General features: G+C 38.0%; 1 protein-coding gene and 1 non-coding gene across 10 annotated transcripts in view; both read right to left on the bottom strand.

The window, feature by feature from the left end:
* The window catches only part of RPRD2 (regulation of nuclear pre-mRNA domain containing 2), a 49,412-nt gene that overhangs the window by 9,867 nt on the left and 20,073 nt on the right, over positions 1-19,472 (bottom strand). For 5 of the 9 annotated variants that reach the window (XM_036441847.2, XM_036441850.2, XM_036441851.2 and 2 more), the window contains exons 3-10: positions 15,291-15,391; positions 14,182-14,259; positions 12,886-12,938; positions 12,004-12,130; positions 8,826-9,001; positions 5,610-5,892; positions 4,582-4,842; positions 2,837-3,037 (exon numbers count right to left, since the gene is read on the bottom strand). In XM_036441847.2, coding sequence (XP_036297740.1) covers positions 2,837-3,037; positions 4,582-4,842; positions 5,610-5,892; positions 8,826-9,001; positions 12,004-12,130; positions 12,886-12,938; positions 14,182-14,259; positions 15,291-15,391 — 1,280 coding nt within the window. The remainder of the gene's footprint in view (positions 1-2,836; positions 3,038-4,581; positions 4,843-5,609; positions 5,893-8,825; positions 9,002-12,003; positions 12,131-12,885; positions 12,939-14,181; positions 14,260-15,290; positions 15,392-19,472) is intronic. The other 4 variants (XM_036441849.2, XM_036441852.2, XM_045583402.1 and 1 more) reach the window with 2 other exon arrangements.
* LOC118721818 lies at positions 10,438-10,583 on the bottom strand. Its single transcript, XR_004988837.1, has one exon. It is a non-coding gene; the product is annotated as a U4 spliceosomal RNA (small nuclear RNA).

Below are 19,472 nucleotides of genomic sequence, written 5' to 3'. Positions count from 1 at the left end.
TCCCATCATCAAAGGTTGGAGACGAGGACCTCACCCTCTGGGAAAAGACAGCGAACCGCAATGGGACAGAGACGGGGAGACTGGAGACCAGGACAGAACAGCATCCCTCCCTTGCCATTTCCCCTTCTCAGAAAGCTGGTTTGCAGCCTCCGGACCTCGGAGGGTGACACGGCAGAAGAGCCTGGCCCAGATCATGATTGCAGAGCTGAATTACATCCCCCACCTCCTCTGCAGTGAGACGTGGCTGTAAAGCTGAACGTGAGCCACGGGATGAGGGTGGAGCTCCCCACCTGCAGCCTGGCTCATACACCTCCCCTCATGGCTCCCCCTGCTCGGCCCCTGGCTGTCTGGCTGGAATGGAGCCCATCCCTAGGGCAGCCACATACTAGAGTAGGGGTGTCGAACTCAATCAGAGAAGGGGCCAAAATCTAAAATCCAGCCTAAATCGCGGGCCGAATGGTTTACTGAACAGTCATAAACTGTCATTGTGATGGAAACACAGCGGAGTGCAGTGATGACAGCGCGGTGCGGGCCACATTGCAAGGCCTGGAGGGACGGATTTGGCCCGCGGGCCTTGTGTTTGACACATGTGTACTAGAGAAAAGTCACAAGATGTAAGGAGCCTGGGTCTCTGAATCACTGTTTGGAGGGGAGGCATCAAGATGCGCTCCCAGCCCTAGCCGGTTTGGCTCAGTGGATAGAGCGTTGGCCTGCGAACTGAAAAGTCCCAGGTTCAATTCTGGTCAAAGGCACATGCCCAGGTGGTGGGCTCAATCCCCAGTGGGGGATCTGCAGAAGGCAGCCGATCCACCATGATTCTCTCTCATCATAGATGTTTCTCTCTCTCTCCCTCTTCCTTCCTCTCTGAAATTAAAAAAAAAAAAAAAAAAAAAAAGATGCACTCCCAGCCTGAGAACAGCTGCAGCAGGTGTATGTAATGTTAGCAAGATATTAACTTGTATTGTGGTAAGCCACTGAGACTGGGTTGTCTGCTACTTTGGCCAACTAACAAGAACTGTTACTGAATTTGGTATATTGCTGTAATAAAAACGTGTATTAAAAAAAAGAGAAAAGCTTCTTCTTTAAGATATATCCAAGAAGCTAAAAAAAAGAAGCTAAAACAAGTGAGTTAAAAATTTTTACTATAATTATATGCTAGAAGGGAGAATCATAAACATGATGCTAATCTCTAAAACTAATATCTCTGAATTAGTAGTGTAAGATGTGCTGCAGTATTAGCATTAATTTTTTGCTGGTCTATGAATTGGGGATATGAATTTAGTACTATTTAGTTCAGCCCTCGCTGGTATGGCTCAGTTGGTTAGAATTGTCCTTTAGACCAATCGGTAGCAGGTTTGGTTCCCCATCAATCTGGCACATACCCAGGTTGCGGGTTTGATCCTCATTCAGGGCACATGTGGAAAGCATCCGATTGATGTTTTTCTCTCACATCGATGTTTCTGTCTCTCTTCCTCCCTCCCTCAACCTACCTCTCTAAAAATCAATTTTAAAAAATGTATTTAGCTGAAACCGGTTTGGCTCAGTGGATAGAGCGTCGGTCTGTGGACTGAAGGGTCCTGGGTTCAATTCCGGTCAAGGGCATGTACCTTGGTTGCGGGCACATCCCCAGTAGGAGGTGTGCAAGAGGCAGCTAGTCGATGATTCTCTCTCATCGATGTTTCTAACTCTCTATCCCTCTCCCTTCCTCTCTGTAAAAAATCAATAAAAAATATTTTAAAAATTGTATTTAGTTCAATGTATTAACATTCTTCTATATCTTAAGACAAAGTTCACTATAATATAGTGCTTGGCTGGTCCACTTACAGAACAGTTAGGAAATAAAACTGATACCTGTAATGTTCTCTATTCATATAAAGCAGTTTCTCAACCTCAGTACTACTGGCATTTGGGGCTGGCTAATTCTTTATTGCGGGGGCTGTCTGTGAACTGGAGAATGTTCAGCTGCTACCCTGGCCTTTATCCATTAGATGCAGCAGCATCTCTACCCACCCCAGTTATAACAAACACCTTTAGGGCACAGGCAAATATCCCCTGGAGTTCCCTGGTTGAGATCTAGTGATATAGAGTAAATCACTAAAAAGATACTGTTCTGGTATTTGTAATTAATGCATAACTATACTGAGATACTTATGTTGGTAGCTGGAGGGTCTGGGAATAGAGAGCAGGGAAGTTTATGAAAAAAAAAAAAAAATGTTAGAAGTGAACAGTTTTAGGCCCAACACAGACAATTAGCAAAACTGAAGAGAGGTTCAAATATGGTAGAGATTATATATAAGTAAAACCAAAAAGATTCACTACATATCTATAAATAGAGGCCTCTATAAACATTGGGACATAAATGAGACAGTCATATCTTGTAAGATATCTGATAGCAGACTGACCTTTTTTAACGTCTTCAGCTTCAGTTAACATTAAAATATGTAAACCTCAACATATACTAACCCGTACTAAGAGCTGGGATAAATGCAGCCCCTAGGGTGTCATGGTGTAGGTGAAAGAATACCGGACTCCAGTCAAGAAATATGGCTTTTAGCCTTGGCTCATCATTGAACAGGTGGATGTGTGACCTTAAGCAGTCACATCACCTCACTGAGCCTTAATTTCCTCACCTGAAAAGGAGGGGATTAGACTAGATGATATTTAAAGTCTCATCTTTGATACGTCGTAATACTACAAATGCCAGCTCACAGAGGATAAATATAAAGAAAATAATCAACTATGTTATATATTTCATGGCTTTGGATTTTTTCCCCCCTCAGAAATGGAACCCAGAGACAAGCACAGACAGTTCTAGTCCCTCTGCAGGTCCGTTTACCTTGCAGGGCAGGGGCTGACTGGGTCTGGGTTTTGGAAAGAGCAGACAGAATGCTCTCTGGGGTGATTTCCACTTTCGAGAGGATGTTTGCCAGAGGGTTGTGAGATGTTGTCGTGGCAGGGGCAGGTGTTTTCAGGCCACTGGAGAGGTTGCCAGGACTTGTAGGAGTTCCTGGTGAAGGTCTTGATGCAGGACTGACCCCTGGTGGCAGAAAGATTAACTCAAGCAAATGCAACTCAAAATGACTTTTAAATCCATACTTGCCACTCAAAAATTTTCTATGACTGATTCACAAATGGTCCTTAACATGGCTTGTACCCGCCCCCCCAAATCTGAAAATTAGATGAAGATTTGCTTCCATCTAGCTGGAGCACCCCTAAAATAAACAAATATTAAGTTTTTCTCATATGCAATTCCCTTCGTTTTGAGAGCCCCAACAGAAAGAGGCTAAGGAATCTATTTCTTTTTTCTCTATGAAATGAAACCTACACCTCAGAGTACTGTAGGTGCCCCCCAAATATTGCTGACTGATTCTGATCAGAGCCAATGCAATTGTATAACTCAGCCACAGCATAATTTTATGATTAATAAGATTTTGCTTTTGAAATGGTCTATAAAATGAGATATTAGCAACCTCCTTTATACTTTTATATTTTAAAACAATGAACCAATTTTTAATATAGGGAAAAAGTATATAAAGATAAAATAATTTTTGATTTTTTTTTAATGATCAAAAATATGAACAGGTATTTCACACAAAACATTATAAGCAAATGAAAAATATTTAAACCACATCTTTAATCAAAAGGATGCAAATTAAAACAAACGACTTTTAAAGACTGAATTTAATAAAGATTAAAACAAAACAAAATAGTTTTGGAGAAGCTGCGGCACAACGGGGACTTTTATATAGTACCTGAAACATAAATAGGACATTTTTGGAGATTATTGTAATTATAACACGAAAAGACTTAAAAAATCTAAGTGATGATTTTTTAGAGAATCTATCTTTTAGAGATCATATATTTAAGTACTTTTGAAGAAATGAAATAATTGGGATTTCCTTCAAAATAATCAGGATTGGGTAGGCCATGTGTTTTTATCATTGAAGATGAGTGATGAGTATGTGGAGGTGCTCTACATACTCATTAAAATTTCCATTAGAAAAAAAAAAAAGCCCTATATATGCATCAACCCTGCTTATAGGAAGGGTTCTGCATAAAATTTTAGCATCATGGTTGTTCGTGAAAAATTGGAGACATACTGGATATCTAATAATTAATAGGCTTAAATAAGTAATAAAAGACTATATAGTTAGAATTTTAAATAGCTGGTTTCAAAAACAGTATAGGCAATATGCTTCAATTATTAAAAGAACAATTATTATAAAGATTTAATCTCCCAAAACATTCAGATACACACACACTTGGTAAGGTATATACAAGTGATTTTCTTTGAGATAGAATTATATTTATTTATTGTGGGAGCACAGTGACCACCTGGAGGGCAGCTCCTGGCATTGAGCGTCTGCACCTCAGTGGTCAGTGTGCATCATAGCGACTGGTCAAACAGTTCTGGTTATTCGGTTTTAATGATCACTTAGGCTTTTATATATAGAGATAAATAGATACCACTTTTAGGTAAATTTTAAAAATTTTAATTTTAAAAATTAAACAGAAAAAAGACTGAAGTTCAAGTAGAACGATGCAAGTGAGCCTTTTATCCTCTTTACTGGGCTTGCTTACCTGTATTTTTCATGACTGATGTTAGGCTACTAAGGATGGAACTGATCTTTGCCAGATCCACGTTAGCCAAGTTTGGCAAAGCCAATGCTGGAGAAGGGGAAAGAAGAGAAGTATTCACAGGCTTTGGTAGAGGCGAGGTTGCTGTCATGGTCACAGGCACTGGGGTACACGAAGAGGCCTTTGAGATACTTTCTGTTGGCTTTGTAGGTACAGAAGTGGATACAGCCGACTTCTCCACAGGCTTTTCCTTCCTGTCCTCTACTATTTAAACAAAGAAAACAAGCATTAGTGCATCTTATTACTATCCAGATTCTACTTCCAGTATGAAACAGCATGTCCTACTAGTTCCTGATTTGGAAGTAAAAAGCACTATGCTTTATATTAGAAAACCACTCACTTCATGATTTCTTTAAAAGCCCCACTCTTTATAATTTATGATCCTTCCTGACTTCAACACCTGCTTAAAAGGAATTTCCCAAATTTATACTTTATCTTTTGTTCTAAAAAATATATTTTCATTGATTTCAGAGAGGAAGGGAGAAAGGGAGAGAGAAACATCAATGAGAGTCATTGATTGGCTGCCTCATACAGGCCCATACTGAAGACTGAGCCCACAACCCGGGCCTGTGCCCTTGGCCGGAATCGAGTCTGAAACCTTTCAGTCCAAAGGCCAAACCAGCTGGGGCTACTTTATCTTATTTTTAATGATTTATTTGCATCTTCTTAGCATCTGTGTATTAAATTTGTACATTTCTAGAAGCATGTTATTATTGGGTACACTTTTGTGTTCTATCTTTTACTAATGATATTTATGAGAGAGATCAATTTGTTGTTCCACTTATGTATGCATTCATTGATTCTTGTGGGGGATCAAACCTGCAACCTTGGTGTACTGGGATGATGCTCTAACCAACTGAGCTTCCCTGCCAGAGGTAAACTATCTTTTAACATCTGCCTATGATAGATTTATTGGTGGAAAAGTAAAACAGATAAGGAACAAGTTGCCTACTAATCTCATAAGGACATACCAATAATTTTTGACCCATCATCTTCTACATCTGAGAGTTCCATGTCTTCCACATCACGATTATCTGTTGCCGGCTCCGGTGTGGCAGATTTCTCACTCTCCGCAGCTGGTGATTGGGATTCCTCACCTCCCATTCCTTGAAAAGGAGACTCAGAACCAGTTGGGGAGGGAGCATCCATACTTGGGGAAGGAACTGGGGATTCTTCTGGATCAGGAAGGGTTGATTTCAATTGATCCAGTTTTTTCTTTAAATTGTTCACTCGATTAGCAAAGGTTTTGTATGCCTAAAAGAGAAAAAGATTAAGTTTCAAGTGTACAATTCCATAATTCATCGGTTTGTATTGCACTGTGTGCCCATCACACAAAGTCAAGTCTCCTTTAGTCACCATATATTTGACTATCAGAAAACACACATATTTACATTACGATTCATTAACAGTAGCAAAAGTACAGTTATGAAGTAGCTACAAAAATAATTTTATGGTTGGGGGTCACTACAACATGAGGAACTGTAGTAAAGGGTTGCGGCATTAGAAAGGCTGAGAACCACTGATCTAGAGACTCACAACACTTTCAAATACAATGTTTAGCATTCAATAAAAAAATCAGCAGGCAAGCCAAGATATAGGACCAAATGACCGATAAAAGAAAAAAACAGGCACCAGAGACAAAATCAGAACAGTTAAAGCCAATAATTATCTGACAAAAACCAACAACTATTCTTTTATATGTTCAAGAAATAGAGAAAAATCCCCCTCCTTCCCTTTTTATATAAAATCAGAAAGGATTGCCATAAAAAAAGAGAACACAGAACAAAAAAGAAATCTTAGAAATTTAAAATATGACTGTCAAACATAAAAATATGAAGAAATGAAGCTGGGAGATAAAGTTGAAATCTTCCAGAAAGCAAACCGAAAGGATCAAGGTTAAGATAACAGAGGACACATTAAATATCAACCTAAGGAGATTCAGCATCTGATTAATCAATGTTCCATAGAGAGAAAATAAAGGAAAAGAGAGAAAGTCCTGGACTTGAAGAATACCAATCTAGACTGAAGGAGCACACCAAGTAACCCATAATGAATGAAAACCATTTAGATACATCATTGTAAACATTTCAGAACACCATGGGTAATGTCCCTAAAAGCTTACAGACAAAAAAACAACAGTCATCCCCAAAGGATCTTGCAAAGACTTCATAGCAACAACACTAAAGACAATGGAGAAATGTCTTCTAAACTCTGAGGGAAAATGCTCTTCAGCCAGTCAAACCATCAAAGCATATGTGAAAACAGAATAAAGACATTTTTAGATATAAAGATTCAGAAATTTTTCTTGCAATACCTTTAAAAAAAATTATTGAGGATGTGCTCCAGCAAGATAAGAAAATACCAAGAAAAAAAAAGACACAAATCTTCAAAATAGAGGGCTTATCTAAGAATAACAGTAAAGACTAATCCTAAAATGAGATCTAGAGACCTAAAACTGGAGCAGGAGAATGGAGTTTAGGCAGAAAGGCCTTGGGGGGAAATGTATTCAGAATATCTGAAGTGACGGGGGTGAGGGTGGGCAGGGAGTGGGGGATGAAAAGGCAAAAATTGCAGGTAAAAAAGAAATTCTATAAAAAAGCCAAATATTTCTAATATATCCATAGTTAACATAGACCTTTCAGTGAACAAATGTTTACACAGATATAATGTAAGCTTTATCTATTAATTTCCATCCTTTAAAACAAGGAAGACAATTATGATTACAGAATGAAATGTAAATATTATCAACCTTACAACAGTAAGTATAGTTCACTGAAGCTGGAAAATGGAACAGATGAAAACTAATGGGAGAGGATGTTAATACCTTCATTTTACAAGTTAATACCTTCATTTTACAAAGCAGGAAGTCTAGAGTTAGCGGTCAAAAAATAAAAAATAACATAGTGCAGTTGACCCTTGAACAACAAGGTTTGAACTGCATAGATCCATTTATGAGTCCATTAGCCCCTGTATCCCCCAGGTTTCCCATCCACAAATAACAGTACTTTCAATCTGCAGATGTGTTGTTCTATGTCATTTTATATAAGGTACTTGAGCATCTGCAGTTTTGGAATCCCCAGCGGGTCATGGAACTATCTCCAGTGCATACTGAGAAATGACTGCATGGTAGTTAAGTTTCTGGAGAGTCAAGTGTTATATAAGTTTTTCAACCGCACAGGGAATGAGGGTCAACACCCCTGACCCCGTGTATTTAAGAGGCAACTGTGCTTCCATTTACAGAAGTATAATAATAAGAAAGGCCGAGACTGGTGTGGCTCAGTGGATAGAGTGTCGGCCTGCGGTCTGAGGGGTCCTGGGTTCGATTTCAGACAAGGGCATGTACTTTGGTTGTGGGCATATCCCCAGTGGGGTGTGTGTGGGAGGCAGCTGATCAATGTTTCTAGCTTTCTATCCTCTCTCTTCCTCTTTGTAAAAACTCAATAAAATATATTTATTAAAAAAAAAGTAATAAAAAAGATTTAAAACAGTTATATAATAATATTGGAAGAGAAGTGGAAGGCTGGTAAATATAAGCTAAATCCTCATTTGTCATATCAAGTAGTTAAAAGATCTTTCTTAAATAGGATGAAACAAAGAACAATATGGGCATATAATTTAGAAATATGGAGGCAAATGCCAGAAAAAGTTAAATGAGGTAAAAGGAATGGCTTCTAGGAAGTGGGACTGGTGGGCTCTATAATACTATATGCTTTACATATGGTGCTTAAAACTTAAAAAAAGTACAAAATGGACAATTTCAGAGGTCATTAGACAAATGTCCAATTACCAACTTCCTTTCAGTGGAGGCGGGGACAAAGAGGGTCCTTAAGGCAGTCAAAAGAAATTTAGTAACAGAATGTTTCCATCTAGTTTTCTACATATATTTCAGCCTACTTTTATATAATGTAATAGTAACTTGACATACTCCCTTTGAAATTTTAAGACATAAGGCATAATAACCAAGGTATGCATGAGCTCTAGAGTAAAAAAGACCCAGGTCTAATTTAGACTCCACCACTTGGTAGCTACGCTAGTATTACCTATACAAGGTTCTAAATCTCTTCAAAAGTAACTTCTTCATCCATGAACTGGAGATAATGTTTATCCTCATTGAGTTAGGTAACATATGTAAAACAGACACTGATACATAGTAACCAATCAATATGATAGCTCTAATTACTACTTACATTGGCCACCACTTTTACTTCTTTGTATTGTGCTTCATAGAAAATTCCAGCATTTTCCAGTGCTTCTGTGAGTGAGGGCCCACTTTTCACCTGCTTATCTAATCCATTCACAAATTCCTCCAGCTTGGCGCTTGCCTCCTCAAATTCTTTGGAGAACTTCTTCCCACCGGTCTTATCTAACATAACAGAGGAAGTATTCATTTCAAGATAAAAAAGAAAAAGTAAACAAATTTTTCAAAGAAAACTCCCTCCAGATGATCAGTGAACCTATTCTTACTGCCTTAATATGTAATATTCTTAGTCTCATAGTTTCACATTTAATAAGTTTCTCCAGCCGAAACCGGTCTGGCTCAGTGGTAGAGCGTCGGTCTGCAGACTGAAGGGTCCCGGGTTCGATTCCAGTCAAGGGCATGTACATTGGTTGCGGGAACATCCCCGGTGGGGGGTGTGCAAGAGGCAGCTAGTCGATGTTTCTCTCTCATCGACGTTTCTAGCTCTCTATCCTTCTCCCTTTCTCTCTGTGGAAAATCAATAAAATATATATTTAAAAAGAAAGTTTCTCCAAATCACAAAAACAGATTATTGAAACAATTCATGTGAATCTGCTAGAGTTAAAAGCAATAGTGCATCATGAAGGTACCAATAATTACAGTAAACAAAAGAAAGTCCAACTAAAAGGAAGTTCATTAATTTTCTTTATAAATTTGTTGCCATTCTACTACTTTGGAATAATGGAATGAGGCTTGATTCTGTTTACTTAGACCAGGGGTGGAGAACCTTTTTTCTGCCAAGGGCCATATGGATATTGATATCATTTACGGGCCATACACAATTACCAACTTTAAAAATTAGCTTGCTATATTTGGTCAAACATTTAATGAACTCACCACTAATGCCTTGGCAATGGCAGATCAAATGATTTCTTGTGCTAAATGTTCCTCACCCCTGACTTAGACCATTAATTTTTAATCCTCTAGGATACATGAAAAAAGTAAGGTTCAAAAAAGTAAAGATAAAGTGACTGAATCACACTAAAAATTCTTTTTTCCTCTTTGAAGATCTCTAATAATTTCATATCAGAAGAGTACAAACCCTCAATTATTTTTGCACCAGTAGTGACATTATGGACCTGGCTGCTTAGAGCATTGACTTGAGCACCAAAGAGTCTCAGGTTTGATTCCCAGCCTTGGACACATAACCGGGTTGTAGATGATCCCTGGTCCAGCTGGAGCATGTGTAGAAGGCAACCAATCGATGCGTCTCTCTCACGCCGATGTCTCTCTCTCTCTCTCTCTCTCTCTCTCTCTCTCTCTCTCCCTCTCCCTCTCCCCCCCCCCCCCCTCCCTCCCTCCCTCTTTTCTTTCCTCCTCCCCTCCCTCCCTTTCATTCTCTCTAAAAAACAGTCAATGGAAAAAATATTCTCAGGTGAGGATTAAACACACACACACACACACTAATAGTGACATTACAAACTGTTACCTACACTTCTAAGTATACTTCTTTCCCCATGACTATAGGAATATGACTTTAAACGGGCACAAATTTTGGCTTTGTCTCTCATCAGCTGTGTAACTTAGGCAAGCTACTCATCTCCTTATGAAGTCTTAAATTTCTCACTTATAAAATGGAATTTTTTAATATACTTCTGAGTTGTTGTGAGGATTAAATTCATTAACATGTTAAATTTATTTATTCAATTACCAATAATCGTGCCTCGGATAAACCCCATTGGCTATGATACTGCCACTGTGCAAAGCTAACATGTTAAAATTTAAAGCATGGTACAATAACAAAATAAAGGCCAAATGAATATCTAGTAGCCATTTACTCATTCTTCAAAAATATTTATTAAATGCCTATTATGTACCAAGCATCGCTCTAGGCTAGATACAGCAGTGAACAAATAAGGATAATTTCACTCAGTGTGACTCAGTGATTGAACGTTGACCTATGAACCAGGAGGTCACGGTTTGATTCCTGGTCAGGACACAGGCTCTATCCTAAGGTGGAGGCATGCAGAAGGCAGCCCATAGATTATTCTTTCTCATTACTGATGTTTCTATCTATTTCTCACCCTCTCCCTTCCTTTCTCTGAAGTCAACAACAACAACACACACACACACACACACACACACACACACACGTATATATTTAAAGTACAAAGGATAGTTTCTACCACCATGAGATTTATTTTATGATAAAGCATTAATATTATTTATTACCTGGGTGGTTGCTCAGTGGTTAGAGCGTCAGCCCAAGCACCTAAGGGTCACGGGTTCCAGGACGCATATCCGGGTTGCGGGTTTGCTCACCACCCCCCACTGGGGCCCATGTAGGAGGCAACCAGTCTACGTATCTCTCTCACACACATCAATGTTTTGTTTTTGTTTTCTCGCTCTCTTCCCCCTTCCCTTCCACTCTGAAAAGCAATGGAAAAATATCCTCAGGTGAGGATTAACACACAAAAACAAAATAAAAACTATTATTTATAATTTACAATGTAAGGAAAAAAGAGCAACTAACTAGATTTTATGAGGCATTACAGTGGCCGTATTAAAGAGCATACCCAAACCAGTTAATCACACAATATGAAATATACCTGCCTATATATAACCTAATATATCAAGAAAGCACCAGAAGTGGGGAAAATGACAGAATTTATTTCTTTGGGTTTTTAAACTTATTTTTCTCCAGCTTTCTTGAGATACAATTGACATATAATACTGTATGAATTTAATGTGCACAGGTGAAGGACAGAAATTTACTTATGAAATGTATATGCATATAATCACTACCTGGGAAACCAGAGCTGGCACAACTGTTCTCTACAACCAACTAAGGGTTCTCTCTCTCTCTCTTTTTTTTTAAATATATATTTTATTGATTTTTTTACAGAGAGGAAGGGAGAAAGAGAGAGAGTTAGAAACATTGGTGAGAGAGAGTCATCAATCAGCTGCCTCTTGCACACCCCCCACTGGGGATATGCCTGCAATCAAGGTACATGCCCTTGCCTGGAATCGAACCCAGGACCCTTCAGTCCTCAGGCCGACGCTTTATCCACTGAGCCAAACCTGTTTCGGCTAAGAGTTCTTTTTATGTAAAAAGCCAGTCTTACCACTTGAAAATGACAGATCTGGGAAGAAAATCTAAGTTATTCTTGTTCAAAGAATGTTATTACCTTTTAAGCATTTGAGAGTTTCTGTGCTACACACATCCACACGCATAGTTGACAGCTGTTTTTCCTTCAATTCAATCTGATCTTCTGAGCGCTTGTATAGCAACAGCTCTTCAATGAGGGCCTGAGACTGAACACAGAGCAAAGTCAAATTTCATTCACAAGACCACTGACTTATTTATCTTTCCCCACTAAAACCTATTAAAACCCCATGAGGGAAAAACCCTTCACATTTCCTCATGATCAGGGATATCAATATCAATTCTCATGTCAAAATATTCTTTTTAGTCTTACACTTTAAAAAGATCCTTTCCTGCCCTGACTGGGTGGCTCAGTTGGTTGGAGCATTGTCCCATACACCAAAAGGGTTGTGGGTTTGATTCCCAGTCAGGGTACATAAATAAGTTGCAGGAAGTAACTGATCAATGTTTCTCTCTTTCCCTTCTTCTCTCTCTAAAATCAATAAAAACATATCCTTAGGTGAAGAATTAAAAAAAAAAAAATCATTTTCCTTGGTTATTCAAAGTTAATTTATGGGTATAGAGTTAAAAAGAAACATATCTTTAAATTTTAATTAGATAAACATAGACTTATTATTCTAACTCTACACAAATTCTAATTTAGTAGAGCTTCAAAGAAAGATGAACCGCAAGTTGGGGGATTCAGAACTAAGCCTGTAACAGATTTTTCTGTAAGGTTATTTTTTCCAATAGGGAAACAGATAAAACTTCAAGTAATCTGATCCCAATCTGGATTCCCTTAGAACTTAAGATATAATTGATGTACAAACTGAATAAAAATAAATCTTTCTGGACTATACAGGAAGCTATAACACAAAAAGGGTGAATAATGCTTTGGCCATGTTCAACATATCCTGTAACTTACTCGAAATTCAGCAACTATCTTAGATTTGAGAGCAGCTTTTGGATTCGTGGATGCTGTTGGAATGAAACAAAACATCATTAAGAATACAGACAGAAACTATTGACTAATATTCAGAAAAATTTTAGCTCTTATAGTTAAGGGTGTACTTTTGAACATATGTCAAACATGCACATTTAAATAATAATATCTAGAATAATGGAATATGAAATTTAAACCTTCCCAAGCATGGTCAATATAAAAACATGTGACTTACCTCCAATAGGCCCTTTAAGTCATAAAGTCCTAGAATTATTGATTTGGAGATCCTGAGATACATGAAGTACCTTTTTTCCTAGTCTGACTGAGTGTAAGAGGATCTCAATACTTCAAAATAAGAGTGTTAAGGAGCAGGACATCCAATTAATTCTGAGCACCGGCTGAAGAAAATTATTTACAAACATCAACTCTATTCCTATGTATTTAGCTTTAGGTTTCTTTTTCTGGTGACTCAGTTCATAGCAAAAACAGGCAAAGAGAGTTCTAAGTACATTCCCACTGTGGTGGAACTTTGGCTGAAATGATGACTCCTGTTGTTCCTAAGCATGCAACTTATGCCCAAAAGGAAGATAGAGGACTCCCTTAATCATGATGATTATCAAATGCTTGCTGAAGCAAAACCATCCCAAGTGTCTTGATTCACCTCCCAATTCTCACTGTCTTTTACCTTGTTCCCTCCACACCTTCAGGTCAACATTCCTGTTTGGCCCACAGCAGCCTATCACATGCAGTATCCACTCCCTTGATCTCATGCTGGGTAAACATGATAAACATAGCAGGAGCTCCTGTTAGAGAAGAAGCTTCTGGCCTGATCTGAGGCCCATGTCTAATCTGGTAGAGTGCATCCCCAAATCTGAAGGATTTCATGGCTCCCACAGACATGCTTCTTAATGCCTAGTCTCCTCTTCAGCTCTGTTGTTTAATGCCAGCTGCCTCTAACTTCATGTATCTTTGAACCTTAGTGTTAGCCTGGCACTATCAAGTATTTATTTTCTTCTTTTAATCCCTCAACTACTCTTGAATCTTCACTCATTTAAACTCTCTTCCTGCATTTTCTTTGTTTAAAAGTAGTTTTTGTTTTTTGTTTTTAAGAAGTAACTCCATGATGGCTTGTTTAGTGTATGTCACTGGGAGCCTCCCAGGCCTGGAAAACACAGGCTTGCCCATAGTTTATGCGAGGTATGATGTCAAATGGTCTACATTTTCTTCTGCTCCAAAAAGAGGAGTTAATTTTATATTAGTTGAGATTTTGTTCCTTACTTTGTGATTTCTTCCACTGCTTATTCGGTTGTTTGTTCAGATTTTCTTTCAGCTGCTTCTGAGTTTTGAAAGTGGTACCTGGAAAACATTTCAGTTTTTGCAACCTGGCATTATGGGAAGCTGTCTGTCTGTCCACTTCAGGGTCAAAGTTGTAGCACGAAAAAAGGCAATCCGAGACTGTGTGTTGTTTCTTTCTTTCCTTTTCTTTCATTTTTATTTAAAAAATAAATAAAACACCAATCAGATCTCTAAGAAGCTGTCAAATAAACATAATTTTTACTGTCAATGAAATGACTGATGTTGAGAATAGGATAGGAAGCTTTAAAATACCAGTTAACACATTCCAATGAAGAATTTAACAGCTTCTTAGAGGTTGCTATTTGTAAAGCAAGTTTCTAGTCAATAATAGTCATGATTTAAGATATCACCATCTTTTATTCCATGAATTTACATGCATCTAACATATAGGAACTAAATAATTTTTAAAAAAACAGGCATACCACTTACTGTAAATCTAACCAGGGGTCCTCAAACTTTTTAAAGTGGGGGCCAGATCACGGTCCCTCAGAGAGCTGGAGGGCCGGACTATATGAACTACTAATTCCTACTGTAACACCTCGGCTGCGCTCACTGCCCAAAAAACCTGGCGGGCCGGATCAGACTCCTCTGTGGGCCGCATGTGGCCCACGGGCCGTAGTTTGAAGACGCCTGATTCTAAACCAAAATAGAGACTAAAGAATGTCAATATATGCTTAATATCAAATACTTAGTGAAAACTGAAATCCAGTCCAAAAATTCTCCAACTTAAGCACAAAAAGTAAACTTTAGTTTAAACACTTGATATAAAGCAAATGGAATAATTAAATGACCATCATCACTTAATATGCTTGACTTTCTTCAGTCAATAAAAATAAAATTCAACCCTCTCCAAACCAATTCTACTTAAATTTTAATTCGTATTTTATAAGTATTTAATTTTAAACAAACAAGGTCAGATCCAAAACTTTCTATTTCACTATTAAGCAATAGGACCAGATCTACAAAATATATGCAATTTTAAAATGTGAACAATGACTCAAATTTCCTTCCAGGAGAGAAAAGACACTTACTTAAAGCTTCTCTTAATGCCGTAATCATTTCTTCTGGGTAAACATTTCTCTCCTCCCAGATTTTAAAGATTCGTTCTATAGATTTAGAGACAGATGGATCCCTAAAGAGAAAGAAAAAGTTAGATAAAAATGTTAATATATCTCAAACTATAGATCTAAAATTAAAGTTATCAACAAAATTATTTTCCAAAAGTCTTTTGGTGTTTATTTTTAAACTTTTTTCTACATGTCTAGGACTAAAATCTTAAGCACTCTTACTCAGTTCTATGAATGACAGAATTGAGGCCATGGACAACACACTGAACTAATTGATGGATATGAAGTTGAGAGGGCCACTCAGGGTATGCATTGACACAACTAGCATCTCAAAAGACAGACTGACTCTAATAAGATAAAATCTAATAAAGAATCTAGTCTAAAAAAATCAATTGATAAGTACAGAATAAGACAAGGCTTAGTAATACTTTAAAAAAAAACTCAAAAAGTAGCGCTAGCCAGTGTGTATCGTGGTTAGAACTTGGCCCGTGGACCAGAGAGAGGGTCACAGGTTCAATTCCCAGTTAAGGGTAGCAGGTTCGTCCTCAGCCATGGTTGAGATTCTTGCCAAACAATTGATGTGTCTCTTCCACATCAATCTATCTTTCTTTCTTCACCACCCTGTCCTCTCTCTCTAAAAATCAATAGGAAGAGTATCAAGTGAAGCTTAAAAAATAATTTAAAATTCAGAAGTTAGAGATAAATTTTATCTCTAAAAACTTGTTACTCTGTATCTCTTAAAATAATGACCATTTTATAACTTATCTTTTTTATTTACTTATAACAAATATCTTCCCTTTGTGTCACTTGTCTTTAAGTTTGTAATATATAATTACTGGGTTGTTTTCCAAATTTTATTTAATACCCCAAGGCTTAAATAAGTTTGCAATATATATCTGGGCTGTTTCCAAATTTTCATTACCACAAATACTTTTGCTATAAAAATTCTCTTCCATCAAATTGCTGCACATATACAAAAGTTTCTCAGGGCTTTGTAAAAGACTTGGGATAAAATCCCAAGATCATAGAGTGTACATAACAAACTTTTATTTTTATTTTTTTTAAAGGTATGGGTATTTAAAAAATATTAATTCCAGAGAGGAAGGGAGAGGGAGAGAGAGAGAAACATCAATGAGAGAGAATCATTGATCGGCTGCCTCCTGCATGCCCCACACTGGGGGATCGAGCCCGCAACTGGGGCGTGTGCCCTTGACCAGAACTGAACCTGGGACCCTTCAGTCCGCAGGCCCATGCTTTATCCACTGAGCCAAACCGGCCAGGGCTATAACAAACTTATTAAAAAGAGGTTGTTTTATACCATCCAACCCTCCAACCAACAGTGCATGAGAGTGCCCATTGTGCCACAATCTTGCTAATTTTGGTATTGGTGAACTTTAAAATGTATGTGCCAGATACTAATTTATTGCCTCTCTGCTCTAAGCCATCCTTCTTGGTGCTACTGGAGCCAGAGTGAACCCTTGGCTCTTTGTGAGACTCTGCCAATAGAGGGCCCTAGAGTGACACTGAGGCTGGGATTGGCGGTAGGAATTTTTTGGTGTTCTTTCTGTTCTTACGTGGATAAAGCAGCATGCGGGAGTCTTGGTGGAGGATTGCTGAGTGCACTCCACCCTGTTTCTGAGCCAATACGGTGGCAAGCAGCATGTGCAGGTAGCAATTCCCTCTTTCCTCAGGTCTGAGTCTCAGCTGGGGCTCCTCAATTACTTTCCCTCAGGTCCAGAAGCAGTCCCAGTACCTTAGAGTTCTTTTATTCTTTTCCAGTAGTTAGTAACTACCTTTTACCTACTTAACAATTTTTGTTTAATACTCACCCGAGGATGTTTTTATTGTGTGTGTGTGTTGTTGTTTTTTTAAATTTATTTTTATTGTCGAAAGTATTACAGATGTCCCCTTTGTCTTGGGTTGTGCGCTCAATTCCCAGAAGGGGGCATGCAGGAGGCAGCCAATCAATGATTCTCTCTCATCATTGATGTTTCTATCTCTCCCTCTCCCTTTCTTTCTGAGATCAATAAAAAATATACATTTTAAAGTAATTAATAGATATTTAAACAATTTCTGTTTTAATTGCTAGTATAGTAAGTGCCAGGTAAACTCTTATTTATTTATTTTTTTGGCCTTTTTCTTCCTATTTTGTAATTCTTTATGATCCCATTGTTGACTGCACTGCAATATTTTCTCCCACTCTGTGCCTTGTTTTTGGTACAAGACACACACACACACTGCCAAAATTCAAACTCCAAAAGGTTTCAAGACTTTCTCCACTAACCAACAACTAGTCATGAAGTCATCAGAAACTCTTAAGTTGGGTTTATTTCAGAGTACCAAGCTCATCTTTTCCTCAAACTCTGCCATGGTATCTTTTCCCAATAAAGGTCAGACATACATCTTTATACTATCAAAGTAAAAACGCATAAACAAACAAAACTCATTAAGCTCTGATAATAATAATCAGCATAAATGCACTTTTCAATTCAATGAAAGAGAATTTAAAAGCAAAAATGACTGCCTTTTCTGAAAATCTGTGATAAACCTGTGATAGAAACAGGCATTAGGAAAGTTCTGATATAATACAAGCAAACCTTCAGTTATAGAGAGTCTTCTACAACCTATATAACATGTGTATAAAACTTACTGGTGAAAAAATAAAATAAAAAACTTACTGAAGTGGAAGAATAATCCCTAGTTTCCCAAGTGGTAACTCAACTCTGACATTCATAAAGACACTTTCCCTGTGCTTCAAACTGACATTTCAACTATTCTGTTCTCACAATGATGTATACATACAGATGAATTGGCATTTTTGTCCCTTAGCTAGGATCTCTAGGATACAAATAGAAAATAAATATCATCAGGTTACCTTCATTTATGCCTCTCTGCCTCCCCTACCCCTCTTTTCACACACACACACACACACACACACACACACACACACACACATTTTTAGAAAGAGGAAGGGAAAGTGAGAGAAACACCACTATAGTTGCCTCCTATAGCACCACTAACCTGGGATCAAACCTGCACCTGGGTATGTGCCCACTTGGAATTGAACCCGCAACCTTTCGGCGTATGGGACAACACTCCAACCGAGTCAGACCAGCTAGGGCTCACATAAATATTTTTATTACAATAATAACTAGCACATCCAGATTCTCAACTATGAAATTTCAAACCAGTGAGGGAAGGATAAACTGAAATATAATAAAAAGGAGCTGGAATAATTAGATTGTTATCTGGAAAGAAAAAGTTCTCTAACTCATCTAAAAGAACTAGTTTTCCCTCTGGCCATCTCCTATAATATATGCCAGCGAGTTCACCACATAGCAACTTTTTATTTTATTTTATTTTTAAAAAATATATTTTACTGATTTTTTGCAGAGAGGAAGGGAAAAGGATAGAGTTAGAAGCATCGATGAGAGAGAATCATCAATCAGCTGCCTCTTGCACACCCCCTACTGGGGATGTGCCCGCAACCAAGGTACATGCCTTTGACCGAAATCGAACCTGGGACCTTTCAATCCGGAGGCCAACGCTCTATCCACTGAGCCAAACCGGTCTCGGCACCACATAGCAACAAATCAAGTGAAATCAAGTAACTCCTTAAAGGTTCTAAAAGAATAAAATAATGCCTATTATAGAGGTCACTAATAAGTTGCCCATGGCTCAAATTAATCATCAGATTGTTTTATTTGGCTAACAATATTTTTTTAATGTGATTTAGTTTTACACATTTTATTTTATTTTAAAAAATATTTTTATTGATTTTTTACAGAGAGGAAGGGAGGGAGATAGAGAGCTAGAAATGTCGATGAGAAACACCTACCGGGGATGTGCCCGCAACCAACGTACATGCCCCTGACCGGAACCGAACCGGGACCTTTCAGTCCGCAGACCGACGCTCTACCGCTGAGCCAAACCGGTTTCAGCAGTTTTACACATTTTAAAAATGGGGGACTTCATAAAAAAACTGATTCTAACTAAGTTTAAAGAGTGAAATAAGTCTTTGCAAGGTCTGGCAGTGTTTTTAACACTGGGCTCATAATCCTTTTTAGCCATGGGCTAAGGGGCAAGGTAGCTGCTGTCCCTTTTTGATGGATACTCCTCACATTCAACTCACTTCACTCATCTATG

The sequence above is a fragment of the Pipistrellus kuhlii genome, unplaced genomic scaffold, assembly GCF_014108245.1.
Source record: "Pipistrellus kuhlii isolate mPipKuh1 unplaced genomic scaffold, mPipKuh1.p scaffold_m20_p_18, whole genome shotgun sequence".
Lineage (NCBI taxonomy): Eukaryota > Metazoa > Chordata > Mammalia > Chiroptera > Vespertilionidae > Pipistrellus > Pipistrellus kuhlii.
This window is presented reverse-complemented; position numbering and strand designations above follow the sequence as displayed.